Raw genomic sequence first — 17,716 nt, forward strand, 5'->3', positions numbered from 1 at the left:
TAATCCGTACTCAACACCTATGGCGCTCTTTTAAGACCACGTTGTGTTTCTGCGCGCAAAACATGAATTTGTTTTTGTTGCTCTTGTAACGTAACGGTGAACTACAATTTGGAAGCAACGCTCTCGAAACGCTCCGCTCACCTTCAAAAAAAAAAAAGGATAGCAAGTTAACCTCGATAAACTTTGCAGTTATATTTGTACGAACACTCATAAGCGCAAGTTAAGAAGACAGATCTAAAAGCACGCCAATATATGTTGCTCCTACCGAATTGTGCTTAATGAAAATATAATCCGTGGATAATTAATTTACCCTTCTTTCGCCAAGCTGACAACATTTAAAGTGACGCTGAAGTATGTATTGCCTGATTACTTAATAAACTTCAAGACTAGAGGTTGTTCGCTTTCTTTAAATGTTTTGTATCTATTATGTGCACTTTCTTACTGAAGAAGTTCAGCCAAAAGTGACACTGCACCATTCTCCTCGTCAGTTTTGTGACGTTAACTGTGACGTCACACTGGCATGTGCCCAGCGCCGGATCTAAAACCCGCATTTCGAATTCCGGTATTCACTTTAGCCGTTCGTTATGTCTGGGCTATAAGCCTTGCAAATTCACTCAGGCTCCAGACATCCACTGAATTGTGAAATAAAGCATTGCGTGAGTAAAACTCCGCCATAACTCAGAGTTTCGCAAATTCTGCTTCAGCATTCCTTTAAGCCCAAGAAACACGGATTTATTTAGGAAAAACATGTAGGTACAACGAAAATTATGGCAACGATTACAACGTTCTCGCCGGCGCGAGTTTTACCATTTGTCGTCCGAAATGTCCTTAGGGTTAGATTACGCTGAATATTTCTCAGTCGCTTTTATACCAGCATTTGCAGTCAAAATCATATATTTCTGCAAACTGTAAAGGAAATGGCACGTAGCTGTTATTTCCAAAGGTGTTACGACACCAGAAAATGAACTAAAGGAAAAAGGGTGTCCTTACCTTTTTAAGATTTGTTCTCACAATTCTCTCCAAAATTAGAACACGCCATTGTTACAAGGAAACGCATGTGGGATGAGAAGTGAGCGTTGTTAAATTGTGGCGCCAGCTTCCACTTTATTTTTGTTTCGCTTGATGGGAAAACCCTGGATGCAACTAACAAATTATGCCCCTCTCTGTCAACGACGACGATGGTTAAACGCGAAGATTTCCCGTGAAGAATTCTTGGTTGTCGCGGAGTTTGAACTTTGAGTCGCAGGCGGTTTCGATTTTGACTATTTGAGCTTTCATTTCGACTGGCACCCAGTTTGGAATTTTGATCACAGCGGCTTTGAACTTTTCCCTTGCCATTCGGTTTTGCACGGAGAAAGCTTCGCGTTCAACCATCGTCGTCGTTAGACGTAGGGATGCATAATTTTCCCGTCTAATCGTGCACGTCCAAGCATCCCTCTCCAAATCCAAGCTGTTTCCTCGGTGTCGGAATGGCGCAATCGCATAGGCTTCGGCTTCATAACGCCACCCAGGTGCGATTCCGAAGAAAGAAAGCGTTTTGTTCACCCTTGAGCATCATCGACGTCAGAGAAAGTTGGCTGTCCAGCAGCGCGTTTAAACGTCGTTCGGCCAGCCTAAATAAAGTTTGTTCAATCCAATCCAATCCAATCCAATTCAATCTAATCGACAAGACATACGCCATCAGTTAAGCATAGAAAGCTTCACTTTAATAAACTTAACCACGATAGCTCCATCTGTTTTTTGATCCTGTAAACATGGTGTTGAAAGTTTAGTATCTGTTAGTTGGTTGCAAGCCCGTACGTGCAGTTGGATAGATGAACAAAAAGGGGGAGTGAGCAACTTTTTGTAATACACGGAAGGTGAGAGCCATTGGAGAGGTCTCAGATCCGGTTTTTCTTATTATTGCCGCTGGCATAGTGGGTGTGTGAGACCAAAGGGGTAGCAGTATTGTTTGTCAACACCCTCACAACCATTCCAGCATCGTTCATTTTTCCAGGTGCAAGCTGGCACCATACAGTTAGTTTTCTCTTTGCGACCATTTCCGAGCACTGTTTTCGTTAATCTAAAAACTGTTACGACGAAAGAGTAGTAATTCGTCGCACTCTGTTTGAACGTTGTTTCGTCCATGATTGTTTAATTAACTAGAGCTTCAAAAGCTGTTTTAAGGCTTCCATATTGCGTGGTTCCTGTCGATTTCCCGGCGAATCTTATTGTTCTCCCGACAACTTCAGATTTTGTTGAAGCGTTCTCGTCGGTTTCAGAATTATAAAAAAATATTCTATCATTAAAAATTTATTCGCGAGGGCCCTGCCTGCGCTCAGGCTGAAAATCAAAAATGCGTCTTCAATGATGATGATGATGATGATGATGATGATGATGATGATCAAAATGCTGATATATTCTGCAAAGTGATAGTCTGTATCTTTATGACTTTTGATTCTCTGTTTGATCCTCTCATATACTTACCTGCCTACCCTTATCACCTCTCGCGCTGGCCGCAATTATGAACGCTGCTCACATCAATCAAAAATCAAAGCTTTGTTAAACTTTCTCCACCATAATAAACAATCACAACTCGCCAAGAGGCGCCTAGAGTCTTTATGGGCAACGCAAGAGATTTGGAATACGCGTTTCTTTTGGTTGAAAAATAAAAATCAATTGCTCTAGGTTTAAAGAAACGCTAACTCCCTGATGTCAAGCAGTATTTTTACACCTGTTTAATTTCACCAAGGCCTAATACGGTTATATTCAGTCTCACGCGTGTTTCAGATAATACGAGCCAAAAGGGAAAGAACATAACGCGTGTTCAGCAAAGCAGAAAAGGAAACCTTGAACGAATGACACTTACGGCAGCTCCCGTGACGACGTGTATGGGAGCTTTCGGGTTATAGTAGGGATTGTTTCCGCTCCCATAATAAACCTGCAAAGACGAAACATCGGTATTGTCGCTTCGATGCACGGCACTAACATTGTACGTTAGATATGTTTGCTAATACCTGTATGCGTTCAAACTGCTGTCGTTCAAGGGGAAAATAATGAGCACAAGGCAAAGAACCAGTCAAAATATCCGTGTTGCGAGGCAACTTAGTAGCCACGAAGAAATGCTAGGAACATACTGACGCTCCAAAACCCGAGAATAAGTTCGCTAGGGATGCGTACGTGGTGTTTTAAAGGCTTCAGATGCTTTAATCACTGAAAGTAACATCAATATTTTTTTTCTGTCATCAATATCTCCTCTTGCTTTTTCTAAAAAAAAAACTAAGGTGAACCAGGTCGTTTGTTTTTTGAAGAATATCAATCTACGTTCTGCCATGTCTGCTTTTTAATCGAAAGCACAAGAATTGACAATATATGCAGCAACTACTTCATTTGTGATTTGTCACTTGCGCCGAACAGCATCACTAAAATAGCAGTTACGATAACTTCAACTTACTAACACATACTAGCGTATATGATTGGAAGCCAATGCAAAAACAGTAATGACGCTAAAGTTATGGCAGGAAAACAAGCCAGGGGTCATTCATCTTTTCAAGGAGTTGGCGTGTGCAAATAATTTTATGAATATGACAAAACCCACCGCTCATTAACAGTTGCCTTACTCGTCAACAAGGCCTGGGATTTTGAATCTTACCACTGCACCCCTATGAAAGCTTAGATACTACCTATGGGTATACTTTTTTTTTTCTGAAGCCAGGCATACTCACAAATATTGAAAAGGCGACGTTCTTTTGCAATCTGTGAATATATGTTATGTGTTTTATTCACGTTAATTAACTTATATTTAGTTTGTTATGACCCAAAAATTGGTCTTGTTAATCTGGAAAGTTTGCAACAGAGGCGTGTTGTGAGCTCAATTTATTTTCATTTAAATTCTTGGCTAGAGTTAGCATTCTTACGTTGCCCTTGGAACTAACATCGGCTAGTCATATCGCAGTGTTTTGCCTCTCAATGTGTACCTTTTTTGGCGATGAGTAGTGTTCTTCTCATTCATGTTTTCAAGAATGCATGGGCATACGTGTTCAAGAATTCCTGCTAACAATGAGTTTGATAATCATGAATAGAATAATGGTAACAGCCTATATAGCGTGATATTCCGAAAAATTCTACAAATTCACGCATGCTTAAATTCATAATGAATGTCGTTGCCCATGGATCCTAGACAATCTAAACTTTGATTTCTAATTCATTGATGAGTGTGTTGAACTTGCCTCATCCCGTGTTTGTGACTGCCGAGCACAGGAGGATTTGCATACAAAAGCAATTTCTTGTGCAGTTACTCGATGCATTCTAATAACGCTACATATCTTAAACTAATTCAAAATTCGAAACGGATTCCTATCCAGCAGTTTATATCATAAAAACGTAACGTTTGAACTCCGTGTATTTTTTAACGTGAACGCATTCGTTAAACTAATTTCAAGTGCAGCAGAGCCTCCCAGCTCTTCGCACGTAGTTGGGGCAACGTTCAGCATCCGTAGTCCGAAACCAACCTTGCCGTCGTAGACAGGCCACGAGCGCTCGTACGAGTGTTGATGACCGGTAAACAGCAGGTCCACACCATACTTGAAGAACAACTTCTCCAGGCCGTATTTATTGGTCAGCGGGAAACCCTTGCGGGCCTATGTGGAAGGGAAAGTGTATTCTTGTTAAATAAAGGCACTCCTGGAGACACAATTTCGCCTACACGGCCAGATTATGTTCTTGGTGTATTTTTTTGCTTTTAATTTAATGGGTAGAATTTTATTTAAGCGGTCGAACATGTTACGGAGAAAAGATTAGAGGACAACAGTAATCAGAAAAGGAAACATGGTTAAAAAGCAGCATTGTTTAAAGACGGAGTTGTGATGTTTAGCACAGCACATAAATCTTAGGAATCAAATCTTCCCATTAGGTGGAAATGATGTGAGTGCTATATTTAGCCTCATGTGAAGTGCTTAAAATTGTAGAATATCTGCAGCGCCGACAAAATGTGGGCTGTAAATGGCACTCAGTACCTTCCAAATGTGCTTGTAGCCGCAATTAAGCGATACAGAAAGAAAACCAAGTGTTCTTAAACTCCCGGACAATACGTGACAAGAGAAGTACAATAGCACTCATGGGCGCGAATTCGCAATGCGCGTAATAATTCAATGCGCCTAGGAAAACAGTAAGTGCCGGGGGGGGGGGGGGGAAGTATGTTGCGGCAGCAGGCAAGTAACGACGCACGTGTAAAAAAATAAAACATAACTTGGCATGGTGTTTATTCATGTTCACGTTCAGGCAAACAGAGTGCACTGGAAGAGGGCGCCTGAGAAACAAACAAACAAACAAAGAAGAAACCCGAAGGAGGCAAGTGCCCTGGGTTTTATGGCCGTACTCGTAAATGGTGGACGCACCTAACTTAAACTGGCGTGAGTTGCGGGCAACGCATTTCCAATATCTTTTTTCGCGAACATTATTTAAAAAGAAGATTCTAAAGCCAAACGTAAAGAAAATACTACGGTAATGTTAAGTACTCCATGTGTATAAAAGACCGCCGACCAGTCTTCATTACGTTGGGAGCAAGAATGCCACTAAGGAGGCGCAACCCCAACCTCTTGTTTATTTTTTTTTTCATTTTTATGCGTTGCGAAAGAATAAACACGCAAAATAAGGGCAGCATTGAAACTAACGTAATCGCATAGGCGTGCGAGGAAATTGAGATGAGGTGTGCAAAACTTACAATGCTTGTGTCTGAATTGCAGTCTCTGAATCCAAGGTTGCTACAGTACATCGGCCTGTGCGATATTGTGATGATCCACGGCCTTTTGGCTCGGTTTTCCGGCAGGTTTGCTTCCTAAATGAGTGAATAGAAAACAGCTGTATGGTAATTACGTTCGCGGAAGCCTATTTATTTAAACTCTAGGAGCGCAGGCAGGTGAGAAGTGGGAGGCAGTTTGTCTGTCAATGAGATCTAATCGAAATTAAATTTACGTGGAAACAGCCCACATTTTCGCTCGCTCGAACTCTTAAATATTATCCTATTGTTTTAGATGCGGAGCATCTCATGCTCGGGGCTGTGTCCCTCCCTCCCTTGTCGCCAGCCGTCCGCACTCTACTGCGCATGCGCGTCTCTTCAGCCACGTCAGCGTTTTGGCTTACGTCAGCGCAGTCCACTATAAAAAGAAATAGTTAGGAGGCGCCCGGTTTCGATCCCACGACTCTCTGGCCGCAACGGGAGGTACGTGGCGCTCTTCCCACTGCGCTACAAACCGAGACGGGAGCATGCGCTACGAACGCGCCTTATGTCCTTCACTCATTCAAACTACGTCAAGAAGCTACTGATACAACGAAGGCACGCGAAGCTGAACGTCAACGGAAACGACGAACTGAAAACTAATGGGAACTTCAGTCGACCCCATGGCTGCTTCGCATACTACTTAGGGTTGGTGTAATTTTTTGGGTATGGTGTACAATAGAAGACAGTTGGTCCACCACAAAATGCTGAAAACTAAATTAAACAAAGTTTATACATTACAGTGGTTCACCAAAATAGAGCCGCATTGATTGGGGTAAAAAAGAAACAATTTTATTTATAAAAACAACGAGGATTGAAAGATATGCTTGCGTTTCTGCACTGCAGTGGGTCTTGAAAATGAAATTGTTTTTCTGGAATGACGGCAGAAAGATTGGATTGTGATATCCCTTCAAAGCTTCGCCGTAGAATGCAGTTTGAAATCCCAGAGCATCTGCAGAGGGGCGGGGGGGGGGGGGGGGTATCTAGTTGTTGCTTGTTTCTATATTGAGTGGTCAATCATCACACATCTGGCGCCTGGTGGTCTCGTCATCATGAGACTGGCCGTGGCATGGTACAAAACTCGGTAGGAGAAGCCTGAACTCTGCTACTAACTTCTCCCGTCAATGAGGACAAATTTAGGGCAGGGGACCGTATATTGGCCTTGAATAACCGTGCGGTGGCCTTAAAGTTGCCTTTTAGGACCTCGACAATTGTTCTTTAATACAGACGCCTCACCGTTTCATCACATTTCTTAGTGTTAACAAATTTTATCACCTTTAAGAAAGTATTTTGGTGGCGTTGAACTCACCATCGTGTGGGCCCCCAGCCGCTCAGGGAACAAGGCAGCGCGCACTGCCACCCACGAAATTCAAACACGAAAATCCTCAACTTCTAGACAATCGCGGGTTCGATTCCCGGCCGCGGCGGCCGCTTTTCCGATAAAGGCTGTGGGCATTTGTCCTATCCTTATTACTTGTTATTAAGGAATAGAATAACAGAATAAACGCGCCGTCGTTATTCTCACTGCTCTCGCGCAGCACCGAACTGCCCTGCCGATAGACTCTGCCCACAACGGGTTCGAGAGCGAGCCACGACTCTCGCCGCGAGTGTACGTTGTCAGTCACTTCACATGGAAGTGATACATTTCATAGTACAGGGGTTTATTACGCGGACAACCACGATACTAACACTACACTGCACTACGCACCTAGCCCCTGGGGCATACACCCGTCAGCGTGTGCCCAGCCCGTAGTCGGGCAGCAGTTAGCGTCCGCCCGGCCGCAACGCTCGTAGACGTAGGAGAAGGGGGCTCTCTGTGGCCGCTACACATTTCAAGCCACTGGACTCGACCGGGCGGCATCGGCGCTCATCCGCTGACCTCAGACGGCGCAAGCCGTCACATCGCCGACGCGGGGGCAACCCACCAATGAGTGGAATATGCCCGCGGAGACTCGCCTGACATCCTAGATAAACGCACTGACGCAAATCAAGGCATGCACAAATCGACACGGTGGGTGCCGTGACCCACGGAAGTGGGAAACAACGGCCAATGCAAGAAAGGGCCAAAAGTGGCCGAAAGGCATTTGCGTACCGTGCGATCGCTGCGCGTCCCAAGGGTGGTCTCCCCGGGACTCTCCAGCGCGCATCCCCCGTCGCCTCGTAGGGAGAGGAGGGAGGCGCTCACCCCACCAAGGAGGAAGACGTCGCTAGCGCCTCCTCATCCCGATTTGGGGGGCTTGGCCCCCACAAGGCGAAAAGCAAAAACGCCCGTGTGTACGAGATTTCGGCGCGTGTTAAAGATCCCCATGTTGTCCAAATTAGTCCGGAGCCCTCCACTACGGCGCGCCTCATCGCCTGCGTTGCGTCGGCGCGTTAAACCCCACAATAAATCAATCAATTAAAATTTCTAGACAAGACACCCCACCGGCATGAAACCCATAACGCGTAATCTAGCGCCCGTCGAGCCCTCTTACAACTCTATACCCCCACACTTCACACATAGAAAAACATATCGTCCTCCGCACTACTCACCCTCAAATTACCAACATACACACTCCAAAGACTGCAAACAGAAACATTTTGCTATCATACAGTCCCCTCGAAAATCTCGCTATCCTTCTTATCACCCGACCGTACACACTGAAAATCACCCCTTACGCCGCATTATCTTATTTGTTCCCACCCGCATTACCTCAACCGCCTATCAGCCCCTCCCTTGAGCAGTAAGAGTCTGCGCTGGAAAGGTCAGCACCGGAACTTCAAGAAGCCCTGGTGCAACGAGCCTTGAATTCGGCGCACGCACGCAACGTCCTGGACATGAGAGGTTGACCACATCTCCGTCTCAATACCCTGTTGCTCAAAAAGACCTTAATTCCTTCTTGTTTAATGAAAAATGAAAAAAGGGCGCCAAAGGTGCTCTCGTAATTTCGTAATACTCTCTGCCTGAATGGATTCTTGATAGTCGTGTTTGCTTTATTGAAGTAGGTAAGAAAGTACGATGATGCGAAAAATGTCGAAAACCTTATGCACCTGTTTTATCACGTGTGAAGATACTCGGGGATTAAAACAAAATGTCAAAAGTCTACGCCAAACCAAATTTATCACTCTTATGATTTTACCACATAAGGCGTTAGGCTGACCAAGAAGTTCGTTGCTAAACCCTGTAGTATAGTTCCATTCTTAAGTTAAATCTGTATGCGTCGACAGCGTAGAGGGTAATATAAGGGGGTATGTGCTCTGAAGGGGACTTCGTCTTGAGGCGAGAGCATTGAACTCTGCGAAGCCATGCTTCGAGTCCGTCTTGAAGTAACGACGCGCTACCAAATTTCTCACAGAACGATGACATAGAGAGAGAGAGAGGGAGAGAGGGAGAGAGAGAGAGAGAGAGAGAGAGAGAGAGAGAGAGAGAGAGAGAGAGAGAGAGAGAGAGAGAGAGAGAGAGAGAGAGAGAGAGAGAGAGTGCTTATTAGTGACGGCAACGTTAGCCGTACTATTGCGGCTAGCTTGCAACGCAAGGAGAGAAGATAAAAATTGTAAAAAATAAAAATGAAAAGATGTCGCATGACGCGCCCAAGATGTTCAGGCACATACACAGAGCCTGGCAATAAAGGTCCTCTCAAAACTCCGCCGAGACCTGAAAGAGCTGTGCAGCCCGTGCATCTTTGCTTGGATCTGACCAAGGACGGAAAACGGGTGGTCTAAGGGCCCCATGAACTTTGATCACACACAGATGACGGCCGAAGGATGACAAGCCAACCAGAATTTTTTTTAAAACAGGCGCATAGGTGTAGCCATTATTCAGTAGTCTTTGTCAGGTAAATTTATCCGCAGTCAGAAAACACTTCGGTATTTCTTACTTCGATTTTACTGTGTGTGCATGAGTAAGTGAGAGCGATAAAAGAGCACGTACCTGCAAATCTTTCTCCAGCCAGTAGTACTGCTGTGGAACCTGACGCCAACCGTAGTTGAGGAAGAAGTAGAACTCTGTGGAATAGCTTATAATATGCGCCGGCCCGATGTCGAAGCTGCGAAAAGAAGGATGCTTCAGTCGCGATACCAGAATAAAGACAGCGTGTAGATGAAAACTATACTGCACGTCTCAAGGATACGCATAAAAAAGAACGTATACGAAAATATTTGCAACGGGAATGTTCAATGCTTTGCAAACCTGTACTTAAAGGTGTATGTTTTTTTTTTTAATTTGTTATTTCTTATGCAGTCAGCCAAAATATTGAGCAGTTACACGGGTGCATCCGCTGGGGTGAATCTGGGGCTACGGCGCTGCGCTGTTGAGCCCGAGGACGAGTGCTCGTCCCGGGTGTGGTGATCGTTTTTTTTTGTTAGTTGAAAAAATTGAAAAGCCTGGGGTGTCAAGATTTCGGGGCACTTTGGAGATCTTGAAGTGGTCTCTATTGGTCCACAAGATTGCATTAATGCCCGCATCACAACCCAATTGCACGTCCGGCACGAATAAATGCCAAAAAGTGAGTTTTAATAATTACACAAATTATGTAATCCGTAAGAATTCATCTGCTTTTATTTGCAAGATATCCATATGTATACATCAATAGAAATCAATCAGTGTATAACTCAAGCGATCAAGTCAAGAAATCAATCAACCATTACACCAGTGTATCGAAAATACGTATCAGCTAGATGCTTGAAGACTGGCGTTCGTGCAGGAAAAAACAACAAGAAATGCTTCCTTAAATCTAGTGAGCCAACCAGTGTTGCGGAATGGGCATCGCCATTCCATTCCAATTCCATTCCGAGGAATTATAATTTGTCGTGATTCCATTCCTTTCAATTGACATATGCTGTTCAATGACATATGTTAACCCACTCCCACTCCTGGAATGGATGGGAAGCTCAATTCCATTCCTTTAATTCCGCATTGTAAAAATTCCCTCAGGTGCTTTATAGAGTTGCCGAGAAACGCAACGTGTACCTTCGTTATCGTACGGGTTTAAAACTGCAAAAGTAAGCAAAATGTGCCACTTATCACCCAAGTTTTCAGGTGTTACAGGTTGTTTACATATATCGTTCAGAAAAACATTCCAACGCAAAAAATTACCGTCCTGTCCTATCGAAACTAGAAAGAAGCGCGAAAGCTAAAAGTGCGTCCAGCTTTCACTGAAAGTGCTTCTAACCGATCGTCAAACCTTCAAGCACCCAAATCGCAAGCGACGAACGAACCCATGAGACAATTTTTCGCAAGTAAACACAACTACGAGCGATCTAAATGTAGTACAAAGTTACGTGGTTTATGAGATAAAGGTAAAGGTTCATTATTGTACTTCTTTTTCATGATCGAAGCGTGTGTTGTCTCATTTAGACCCGTTCGTTTTTTTGCGATTTTTAAGTAAGCGTTTTGACGCAATGGAAGTCCAGTTTCAGAGAGACAGAGAAAAAGAGAGACTTCATTTGCGGTCCCCGGGTTTACGCACGCGCCGTGTGTAGAGACCTTATCAGAGCTTTTCGTTCGAGCAACCGGTATAAAGGGTAATGTAATAAATTTTTTAGAGAATGTACTCGGTCCTACTAAGAAAGCATTCGCTTTAAAAAGGTTCAGTGTCGCACTGCCCCTTTTAAATGCAGAGCATTTTAGTAACTCACGATGTCACCCACGTTGGCGTCCGTAGTCCGCATCACTCCAAAGAAGAAATAATATAAAGCGTCCGTAGTCCGCATCACTCCAAAGAAGAAATAATATAAAGAAACAATACCTTCCGGCGCCAGGTTTCGATCCCACGACTCTGCGGGCGGAACGCAAGGTACACGGCACTTTACCGACTGCTCCACGGAGCCAACACAGAATGGAAGGTTACGCACGCGCCTTATATCCTTGACTCATTCAACCGTCGGCCACAGGTGTGCCCTCTCCCCCGCGTCCTCCTTGCCTTCTCTCTGCTCGCAACACCCTCTCTCGCCGCGTTCGGTTCGCGTTCATGTGGTGGCGCGATTTCGGCGCTATAACACTCTCTCGCGAAGGGCATTGGATTGGATTTGATTGGATTGGATTGGATTGGATTAGATTGGATTGGATTAGATTGGATTGGCTTGGCTTGGATTTGGATTGGGTTGGATTAAAGTGGATTGTGTTGGATTGTGTTGCGTCATAGCCGCGCCACGTTGCGTCGTAGCCTCTCCACGTTGCGTAATAGCCGCGGCAGGGGGTTCACGGCACGTTTCACGTTTCACCATCGACTTCATCGACAATGTCTACGCTGGAAGACAACAATTACAACAACAACAACCAATACGTAATCCATAAGACTTGCAGGCACGCCCCCCGCGGAAATGCTCTGCATTTGATCGTGCCCCTCGCGAGGGGGATGTTTTTTGCATAATAAGTAACGGATCGAGTGTATATTACAGTATTTGCATGTTAGTAGGTTTTAACGGTTTGTTATTGAGCGATGCGAGATGAAACAGGTATTACGCTCTTACGTTGATGTAGGCTTTTTCCGTTTCATTGCGCAGTCCGTCGCATGCTATCTTGCTATATGCTTTGCGTACCGTCGTACCAACGCCATTAGTATGCTGTGGATGACTAAGAGACATGTTGCGCGGAGCTTGCTCACATGTACACGTATTCTAAATGCTTACTTGAATGATTTCAAGTTAATATACAGCATCGAGCACTACACTAGTACTACTGTACCAATGCGAGAGAAGGGAGGGCAGCGGCACAGAACACCTTTAACAATTTTAATGCGTAGCGTTCTTTGCCGAGTACTCCTACATCAGAGCCGTGTAACATTCTGCATTTCCACAAAAGTGCAGATATCGCGAAAGATCCACCTGTAATCGCTGTAATGGCGTAAATGGATATAACTGGTCGCACAGAAATTCGAAAAACTAAAAGAAAGAGAAATATTAAAAAAATTACGGAAAATGGCGAAAGGTGTAACGCCCTCATTTCCACAAAAATGCAGATTTCGTAAAAGCTTCAAATGTATTCGTCGTAATGACCTAAATGGAGATGATTGGCAGGACGAAATTTTGAGAAACCAAAATATAAGAAATATATTGAAAAAATACGGACAATGTCAAATGGTATACCGCATGCTGTTTCCACAGTAATGCATCATTCGCGAAAGTTCCACCTGCAATCGTTGTAATAGCGTAAATAGACATAATTGTTCGAACGAAATTTTGAAAAAAAAATAATAAAAAAATGAAGACAAATATAAAATAATTAGGGAAAATGATGAACCATGTAACGCCCTGCATTTCCAAAATAATGCAGATTTCGGAAAAGTCCCAAATGTAATCGTTGTAATAGCGCAAATGAAGATAATTGGTGGGACAGCATTTTAAAAAAAATGTGGCTGAACAAAACCCACACTCACGACAGGCGGCGTAAGAATGCTACCCATTAGTAGATAAGTCTCTGGATTATCTACTCGTTGTTTCATGCTTCATGAGCGAACGCTTTATGTTGCTAGCTCCAAGACTTCGCAGCATCATCTTGCGGTGAGAAACACCGCGGCTTCGCATGCGCGCCGTTCGTATCCCCTCTGCTTCTCCACGCTATTCCCCACTTGCTGGCCTGGCTGCACGGCGCTTGCCAGTGTGAGAGACGCCGGTCTATCATCGGCGCCACGGACAGTTGTACAGAGAAGCTATGCCTCAATATTGCATATTTAATTATTTCCTCCCTCCCTCCGTACCCGCAGCCTGCCGAAGCTTGAAGAGCCGACCCAACAGCACCACCGCACAGACGTGCTTGCGCAGGTCGAAGTTCACTTTGACACACGCTGCGGCAGGTTGCGCGTATTCAGTCACTCGAGATAGCGGGTATGCGTTCTCGTTTTCGTCACCTTTGAGATATACCGACGCAGTCGTCGCCACAGAGTAATTAAGTAGCTGGAAGGCGCCAGCACTGGTGACACCGTCGTCTAAAAAATCCCCATTCCATTCCCATTCTATTCCGGGCAAAAGGCCCCTAATTCCATTCCCATTCCATTCCTCCAAGTGTTGTCGTTATTCCATTCCCATTCCATTCCGGACTCTACAAAAGGTGGAATGAATCCGGAATCATTCCAATTCCGGATGGCAACTCCGCAACACTGGAGCCAACCTTCGAGTTGAATGAGGGGTCTTTGTCGGAGAGGGTGAGAGAAAAAAAATGTGGTTGATTCCTCTTTCATAGGAATAGGTAAAACACGAAAGCTAAATGTGCCTTCAAAGGAGCATTTAAATGCTGATTGTGAATATATATCAACTTGCACATCGCTAATTATATTACGTTGGTGTGGAACGGTTAGACGCATCAACGTTAGACACTGGATTGCACGCGCTTGAACATTGCGTAAATTCGACTGAAACCACAGCCCTTGGAAAACCGTGCGAACGAAACCGAACCGAAACCGAAAGCAGTAAGTGGAAGATGGTGCCTCAATTCACCCGCGTCCCGCGTAGACGAAGACGGTGGCATCGAGGCGCCAACTGTCGGCGCTCATTAGTGTCATGATGAACTACTTCGCGTCGCCTGTCCTAGACGTCAGCACCGTCTGAATGAACAAGGTAGTGGGAAAGATATAAGGCGCGTTCGTAGACCAACTTGCGCTTTGAAACATAGCGCACTTGGCAGAGCGATATATGTACCTCCCGTTGCGGCGCGAGAGTTCGTGGCTCGAATCCTGGCGGAGACGCGTCAATGGAACTTTTCCTGGCGATGTCATTTCCGTGACGGATATGACGCCGGTAAGATCTTGGTGTACCCGGGCATAAAACACTTTAGGGTTAAAAAGAGAGAAATAAACTTCTTACTTAACTGGCCCGGTTAGTCAGACTAGCCGCCTGACTTGCTACGACATACACGATAAGTTTCTTTACAAACATAAACATACAAACAGAAACACACTTGAAACGTGCACAAGCCGTCAGGCAAACAAATCGAACGCCGGAGGATTTACAGTGTTATGTCGTGTTCAGTATCCCGAAGAAGTGTTAATACCACCATTGTATGTTCAATAGTTTAGATTACGGAACCAGCATCTACGCTACTGAGAACAATTGCAGCGTACACGTTTTTTGCACGCTTTGCTTTCAGTTAGAGATTTGATTGATTGATTGTAAGGTTTAACGCGCCGACGCAACGCAGGCGACGAGGGCCGCCGTAGTGGAGGGCTCCGGATTAATTTCGACCACCTGGGGATCTGTAACGTGCGCCGAAATCTCGTACACACGGGATGATGATGATGATGATGATGAGGAAGTGGTTGTTGGGGGGGGGGGGAGGGGGGACAGAGGCCGGTAACTGTCTGGCGTTACGCCGACACCTCAACCGGCCGGTACACACGGGCGTTTTGGCTTTTCACCTCCATCAAAAAAGCGGCCGCCGCGGTTGGGAATCGAACCCGCGTCCTCGTGCTCCGCAGCACAACGCCTTTGCCACTGAGCCACCGCGGCGGGTCAGCTAGAGATTTGCTTTTGATGTTATTGAACCACACTTTGTGGTTTCATTTGTTATTATTGTGTACCGTAGAGCTCCGAGAGAACGCACTCTCCCGAAACATCGTCCATCCCCTTTGAGAGTGAAATACTCAATTTACTAAAGAACCCCAAAGCTCGCCCACCCCTAAAATCCATGGCTTTAGCACCGATGAGTAAACAAATTTAGCGAGAATCATGTGTTTATTTGCTGATTCGGTTAATTATTTAACCCAAAATTTCACCCATCTCCTATTTTTTCTATATCTCCACAGTTTTCGTTGGTGGTGCGGCCACTTTCTTGTAGTTTTCCGAACTTGACGGGAAAGTTTGCCCATCCCGTATTTTTCAGTTAATACTAGTCTACTTTGGGTGGGCGTTCCTTCGGATCTGTACAATAGTTAGGTGAATGCTTGCTTTTGCACATCATATTCCTTACGGGACAGCCTCCTAAGCTCATATTGGTTGCCATCTTGAGCTCATACGTGACCTTTTCTTGAATAAACTGAATAAATGCTATGCCATTTTGAGACACTCTGTGATGGTGACAATTTGAAATGCTCGATATTTCATGTTAGGACTCGAATAATAGTGGCGCCAAATTCTATTGAAAATTCGACGGCCTACTCAAAGCTCTCGTGTTATTTTGTTTTCGCCGCATTGTCATACAGCTTAAGTGGGCAAGACTGGAAATTGCAATACAACGCGAATAGGTGGACGGGGAATTTTGTTCCACATCATTTTGTTCTACCAGCCCGATGGAGAGCGCGATGGCGAGCGTGGAGAGCAATAAACTGCCAGTGACTTTATTTTCGTTTTGTATTGTATAATATTTATTCTATTTATTTACTTATTTTTGTGCCTTTTGTGTACCCTGGACAGGTGTTGAAGATATCGAAGCAGAATTTTGGGGCAAATTTATAGTTGTGTTAGTTGCCAGTTTGCAGCAGTTTTGCCTTTTTTGCGGTATTCTTGATACAAAGATGTCTTAGGTTCTGCGAGTAAGGAACAAAATGCTTGAATGTTGGACGTTCAAACCTGTATGAACGTTATTCAGGCCCCTCATTGTTTGAATTGAGTGCACTTAGGACACTCCACTGAACGCTCTTTTTTAATGACCTCTGCATGCTTCAATTGAAATAAGAGGCGGTAAGCCTCCAGGCCCTTTGTTTTCTTTTAGATGCAAAGCATCTCATGCTCGGGGCTGTGTCCCCCCCTCCCTTGTTGTCGTTGTTGTCCGCCGCCGCACTCTACTGCACATGCGTGTCTCTTCAGCCCCGTCAGCGTTTGGCCTCACGTCAGCGCAGTCCACTCTAAATAAAAGAAATAGTTCGGCGGCGCCCGGTTTCGATCCCACGACTCTCTGGCCGCAACGGGAGGTACGTGGCGCTCTTCCCACTGCACTACAAAGCGAGAACGGAGCAAGTGCTACGAACGCGCCTTATGTCCTTGACTCATTCAAACTACGTCAAGAAGCTACTGATACAACGAAGGCACGCGAAGCTGAACGCCAACGGAAACGACGAACTGAAAACTTTAGAGGAGGATGTTGAATTTGCCGTGGGAAAGCTGTGGGTGGAAGCGCCACGCGCCTTGCAGCTCAACCAGAGAAGAGGACGAAGAGGTCGGGCAGCGGGGTAGGAGGGTGATCACGCAATAAAGAAGGACGAGAACCAGGAGGTTTTCGATCAGGTAACGCGGATGTCGGTCTCTTCACTGTCTCTACATTTCTCTGTCTCTACATGGGGGTTCACACTACGTTCCCATTTGTGCTCCGATAAATGAAACAACATAACGGCAACACGACGGAACGTACATGGACCCCCCTTGATGTTTAGCATCCTCCTCATGGTTCCCCACGGGAAGATGGTGTAATTTTTTTATTGTCGTTTCAGGAACTGAAGAAATCTGACTCCTGCGCAAAGCTGAATGCAGCACCTTGAATATCAAACACTATTGAAAATACCTTTTATCTGTAAATTGCACAAAGAGAAGGCCCGAGTCGTTATTTTTAGAGAGAACTAAGCATTGAGTGTTTTAAGTATCTTCTTTGAAATCCTTCTCTTGAGTAATCTTAAATCCTACTGCACACACACACAATTTTACCATTGACCTGCACATAGATATTTCCCTCATAGCATTTTAACACAAAATTTTTTTCCGTGATCCCACGCCATAACCACGCCAGGGAGGAGCACACGCAGGGAATTGCGTACTAAAAGAGGGAAACAGCAGTTGGGAAGCAGGGTTTTAGTCGGCCTTCCAAAAATTAGGAGTGGCTTAGCTTGGCTATGCCACGATATACGCAGCGTGAGCTAAGGTTCAGCTGGTTATTCTAAGGTTTCCTGGTTGTCTAGGATTAGCTGATTACCATGCTTACTGCTGCTAAAACGATTTCTAATCGAATCGAATCGAATCGAATCCAATCCTATCCAATTTAATCTAATCCGATCTAATATAATCCAATCCAATCCAATCCAGTCGCGGCGGCAACGGCTCCGGCGCACCAGCTGTGCGCCG

The 17,716-nt window shown here is 44.9% G+C and overlaps 1 protein-coding gene across 1 annotated transcript in view; it reads right to left on the bottom strand.

Moving 5' to 3' along the window:
• The window catches only part of LOC144137736 (acid phosphatase type 7-like), a 38,368-nt gene that overhangs the window by 746 nt on the left and 19,906 nt on the right, over positions 1 to 17,716 (bottom strand). Inside the window, exons 7-10 of the mRNA XM_077669680.1 lie at positions 9,666 to 9,780; positions 5,702 to 5,815; positions 4,491 to 4,619; positions 2,849 to 2,920 (exon numbers count right to left, since the gene is read on the bottom strand). Of these exons, the coding sequence (XP_077525806.1) occupies positions 2,849 to 2,920; positions 4,491 to 4,619; positions 5,702 to 5,815; positions 9,666 to 9,780 (430 nt within the window). The remainder of the gene's footprint in view (positions 1 to 2,848; positions 2,921 to 4,490; positions 4,620 to 5,701; positions 5,816 to 9,665; positions 9,781 to 17,716) is intronic.

This window comes from Haemaphysalis longicornis, unplaced genomic scaffold (assembly GCF_048455015.1).
Source record: "Haemaphysalis longicornis isolate Haplotype H1 unplaced genomic scaffold, Haemaphysalis longicornis Haplotype H1 scaffold_49, whole genome shotgun sequence".
NCBI classification, from domain to species: domain Eukaryota; kingdom Metazoa; phylum Arthropoda; class Arachnida; order Ixodida; family Ixodidae; genus Haemaphysalis; species Haemaphysalis longicornis.